At 43.9% G+C, this 4,584-nt stretch overlaps 1 protein-coding gene across 1 annotated transcript; it reads left to right on the top strand.

Moving 5' to 3' along the window:
• The first annotated feature begins 1,331 nt into the window (after window positions 1–1,331).
• LOC145555042 (uncharacterized) lies at window positions 1,332–3,742 on the top strand. The gene is made up of 3 exons (XM_081616169.1): window positions 1,332–1,588; window positions 2,683–2,784; window positions 3,545–3,742. The coding sequence occupies exons 1-3, from the start codon at window positions 1,543–1,545 to the stop codon at window positions 3,637–3,639; spliced, it is 243 nt and encodes an 80-aa protein (XP_081472295.1). The 5' UTR covers window positions 1,332–1,542; the 3' UTR covers window positions 3,640–3,742.
• Window positions 3,743–4,584: the final 842 nt, after the last annotated feature.

The raw sequence follows: 4,584 nt of genomic DNA, 5'->3' as shown, positions 1-4,584 counted from the left end.
CTCAAATGTTTCTGTTCATTTTAAAGCTCTGCTCCGGACCAGAACCTGGTTCTGGATCGGAGCATTTACACTGTCAACCACAGCGTCGTTGCTAGGCAACCGGAACCGGTTTCAGACCGGATGAAGACACTTTTGAGTCGGATGCTAGAATCTGTGGGATCAAAGATCACCATGGTTACAACAGCTTCTCCCTGGTACCGACTGATTGATGTTTTCAATGTTAATTAACTATTTATTAATGATTAAATAAGGTGTAGTTACTATAAATGCTGCCGATGCGCTGTGTAGCAGTATTACAACCTGTAATACTGCTACACTGTAAGCCAATCATGGTGTTGGTTGGCTTCTTGCTGCCACTAGCTTACAGGTTAGCGGCCATGTAGCTATCATGCTAGCACGGTAGCTACATGGAAGTTAGCGGCCATCTTGTCCTCAGTTTTCTGATTGAGGCTCCATGTGCAGCCGGACGGCTCTCACCTCTCCAGGTAACAATAACTGGAAGTTTCTCATGTAGGAAGTTTTTGAGCCACGATTTACTTGTGATCTTTCACATTTGCATCTTCCGATGAGAAAGTCAAATGTCCAATTTTATAATATGTTTATAAAATAATACCTTAAGATAAATAACTTAAAGCAGAATTAAGTTTGTGCTTCATGAGTCCATGTCTGTGTCTGACGTCTCACTAATGTTGTAGTTGTGCTTCCTGACTGGGTTTTAATTTGTTGGTCACTTATAGGGAACAAACAGGTTCTGCTGCTTCTGCTCCGGTTCTGATGAGACCGGATCAGTACCGGTACCGATCCGGTCTTGACTCCTGCTCAGCAGTCTTTAGGAGCCATTTAATAAAAACATTAATATTCAAGCAAAATAAATTAAATATTTTAATTCAATTAGAACACAAGCAAGTCTGAATCACATTAAGAAATATAGTTAATTTATGAGTCTGTGAACCTGCAGCCATTTGTTACCATGGTTACATGGTTAAATCTACCAAGGTTAGATGTATTTACCCTCTCTCGACCACTGTGCCACTTTCTCTCTGTCCTCGTTAGCCAATCAGCTCTGGTCTTTCCTCCAGGTATTTAACCTCAAACCATCTCACTGATTCTCTCGTTAAACCTGCCGACCTTTTGCTGCTCAGATCCTCTTTTAGTCTTTTTCCCTGTAAGTTTGAACCCTGACTCAGCAGAAACCCGGTCAGCAGAAACCCGGTCAGCAGAAACCCGGTCAGCAGAAACCCGGACTCAGCAGAAACCCGGTCAGCAGAAACCCTGACTCAGCAGAAACCCGGTCAGCAGAAACCCGGTCAGCAGAAACCCGGTCAGCAGAAACCCTGACTCAGCAGAAACCCGGTCAGCAGAAACCCTGACTCAGCAGATCTAAACAAGCGAGTCACTGACGTTGGTTCTGACCCGGAGTTCACGGGTCCAGAATTGTTTGCTTTTCTTATCTCTCACCAGCAGACGATAAAAGTCCAACTTCGTTCCACTCGGATCACAGTTTCTATTTTCTGAGCCTTTTGGACCCAAAGAACCAGAACCATGAAGGTCTACCTGCTGCTGCTGCTGCTGCTGCCGCTCTGCTCTGGTAAGAACAACTCTGCATCCCATCAGGACCCATCAGAACCAGAACCAGTCAGAATAAGCAGAACCTGGAAGTATTCGGTCAGAAACGATGTCCTCCTGCAAAAAGTTCTGACTTGGTTCTGACCTGAATCCAGGATGTTCTGCTCAACTTTAACCGGATTAACAGAACTCTGGTTCTGAGAGCAAAGCTGGTCTTTAAACGGGCCAAACACGGGAGCATCATCCTGGATTCTCCAGAGGCGGTTCTGGTCGGGATCTTCGGTACCAGATTCTGCGCTGCAAAGCAAAACATTTAATGTTCGTAAAAAATGATTGAACTCAACTGAATTATTGCCTTTAGATCACCAATCAGTTAACGATCAATAATCACAGAAATAATTTGAAACAGAAAATAAATGCCTGAAATGAACCAATAGAACCCAGAGGTCGGTTCTGAATGTTCAACAGAATCAATTAAAAAACTAATTAGTGAAGCAGAACTGGAGAAAAACGAAAAGATGAAATATTTTCACCACAGAGATGCTGAAGCATCCAGCTGGTCTGACGGCCTAGTTAAAGGCCTCCATGGTGCTGGATGGAAACTGATGGCAGCTTAAAGGCCGATACGAACGGTTACCATGGCACCCAGAACAACTCGCAGAGAAATGAAAGGTCAACTCTAAAGGTCAAGGGTCGTCTTTGGGCCACAGTGGATCCATGGCAGATTACCAAGGAGGAATCATTTCCCACAATGCAATGTGACGAGATGTGGTTCTGAATGTGGCAGAGCCGGATCCGTCTAGGATGATTCTGCTAAATGGGTCAGAGCTCAAAGGGCTTTCCAGGTGTTTCCCAGGTGTTTTCCAGGTGTTTCCCAGGTGTTTCCCAGGTGTTTCCCAGGTGTTTTCCAGGTGTTTCCCAGGTGTTTCCCAGGTGTTTTCCAGGTGTTGTGCTCTGACGGATGCGTGAATCTGTTATTTATTTATTGTAGTTTGCCGTCAGGAACAATGAACATCTGTGGCGCCCTCTGGTGGTGAAACATTGCCTCTGCGGTCCAGACTGCTCCGATGTCCAGGGTTGGGCCGGTTCTGTCTGATTGTCGTGTTTGTTTTTCAGCTCAGCGGTTCCACATCAGCTGCTATGGAGAAGATTTCCTGATGGTGAACAACCTGCTGCTGCAGTGCACTGGGAAGGTCCAACAGGCCTGCTACACCAGAGGTGAGTCACTCCTCCTGACCAGCAGAGGGCGACATCGGAGAGGTTTAACTGGGTCGTTTAACGTCCCAGTTAAACCACGTTTAACTAAAGTCCTACAAGGTTTAGAGTCCCAGTTGACAGAGTTTCAACTAAAAACCTGGAGGTTGGAGTCCTTGTCAAACGGTGTTTTTGACTAAAGTCCCTGAGGGTTAGAATCCCAGTTAAACGGCGTTTAACTGAAGTCCTAAAGGGGTTTTAATGTTTGTTTTTTTATCTCTTTCTCACTGTTTATTTAATGTCACCTGCTGTTTTTATTTTAATTATGTAAAGCACTTTGAAATGTGCTATACAAATAAAATTTGATTGATTGAAATTTGAGAAACTCGTGTTTAACAGGAAGAAACGTCCAGCAGAACCAGCATTTGGATCAGCTGATGGTTTTAACATTATTTAGTGAACTTCCTGATATAGACTTCCAGTCTGAAGGAACAGATTCATGGATTAAATTATAGATTATCAGCTTCGCTGCTGGACAGGAAGTTTATCATTTATTCCACAGATTAAAGGAGGAAGTCCTAGAAATTAATTTATTTTGGGATTTAAACGACATCCTGCTCAGAAACGACACAGAGGTACTTTACTTTGGCACCAGATGTTCTGGTCCAACAGAACCTGAACCTGACCCTGGCCCTGGGTCTGACTGTCAGGTTTACATGCAAACTGGACCGAACTTCAGTCCAGTCCAGTCCAGCAGAGGTTCTGATGGGTTTTCTGTCTGCAGATAATGGAGAGAAAGGCTGCACTCGGCTGGAGAACTGCTCCCGACCCGGTTGGACCTGCTGCCACACAGACCGCTGCAATGGAGACCAGAACTAGAACCAGACTGGAGGTCCAATCAGAATATTCATCCGGGTCCAGTTAGAACCTGGGCCTGTTTAATATATTCTATCCAAATAAATAAACTGTTGGTTGGACCAAAGATCAGCGTTTTGGTTTCTCTACAGAACATCTCACCAATAGAACCAAGCTGACCCGGTACCAGTCAGACTGCAGGAGAACCTCAGAAAAACCCAACTGAAAGGTTCTGATGAACACAACTGGTTCTGTTAGATCAGAAAAAAAAGTTATGTTCTGCTTTAGGTTTCATTGATTGACCCGTTTCTGGACATCGAGTCGCCTCGGTTCAGAACAAACAAATTTCAGAAACTCAGAACCAGAATGTTCTGAGGCGCCTCTGGTGTCTTTCACTGAACATCTCCAGATACCAACTAACCAACTGGGTTTGTTGGGTCTGAACGGACCCAACTGGTTCTGGACAGGTCTTTGCCTGCCCACAGGTTTGGCTGACAGTGATCTGAGTTCAGGGTAGCTAACCCTAACCCTAACTAGTACTGTTCCAAAAACCAAGATGATTAAACCAAACAGACTCATGATGAAAGTCAAACTAGGAATGAGAAATCAGACGAGGTTAAACATCACAGGATTCAAAACGGATCCAAAGTTAACCACATTTCTGATCAAGTATTTCTTTTGATTTGCTTTGTGTTAAATTGAAAAACCAACTAGTGACAGTTACAGCATCACTACTGACTAGCTGATGAGAATGTTGCAGGGTTAATTTTAGCATTACCTGCTAACTCGTTCAACATCAGAATAATTATTGATTCAATATCTACATTTAGTTGTTCCAGCAGTTTTTGTGTTTCAATATTAAATGCATGTCATTTACGTGTTGAGGGAACATCTGGCTGAGTCTCTAGCTAACATGTGGCCCATATCGGCATGTTGCATATCCACGTATCGGGAAAAAGCTCATCTAAA

Source organism: Poecilia reticulata, chromosome 15, assembly GCF_904066995.2.
Source record: "Poecilia reticulata chromosome 15, P_reticulata-male-v2, whole genome shotgun sequence".
Taxonomy (NCBI): Eukaryota; Metazoa; Chordata; class Actinopteri; order Cyprinodontiformes; family Poeciliidae; genus Poecilia; species Poecilia reticulata.
Note: the sequence above shows the minus strand (reverse complement) of the source record. Positions and strands in the feature narration are given on the sequence as shown.

Excerpts from the sequence above, each read along its gene's own strand:
- LOC145555042 (XM_081616169.1), top strand. The coding sequence starts at position 1,543 with ATGAAGGTCTACCTGCTGCTGCTGCTGCTGCTGCCGCTCTGCTCTG. Across the intron at positions 1,589-2,682 it reads GCTGCTGCCGCTCTGCTCTG|CTCAGCGGTTCCACATCAGC; the intron begins GTAAGAACAACT and ends TTTGTTTTTCAG. Across the intron at positions 2,785-3,544 it reads ACAGGCCTGCTACACCAGAG|ATAATGGAGAGAAAGGCTGC; the intron begins GTGAGTCACTCC and ends TTCTGTCTGCAG.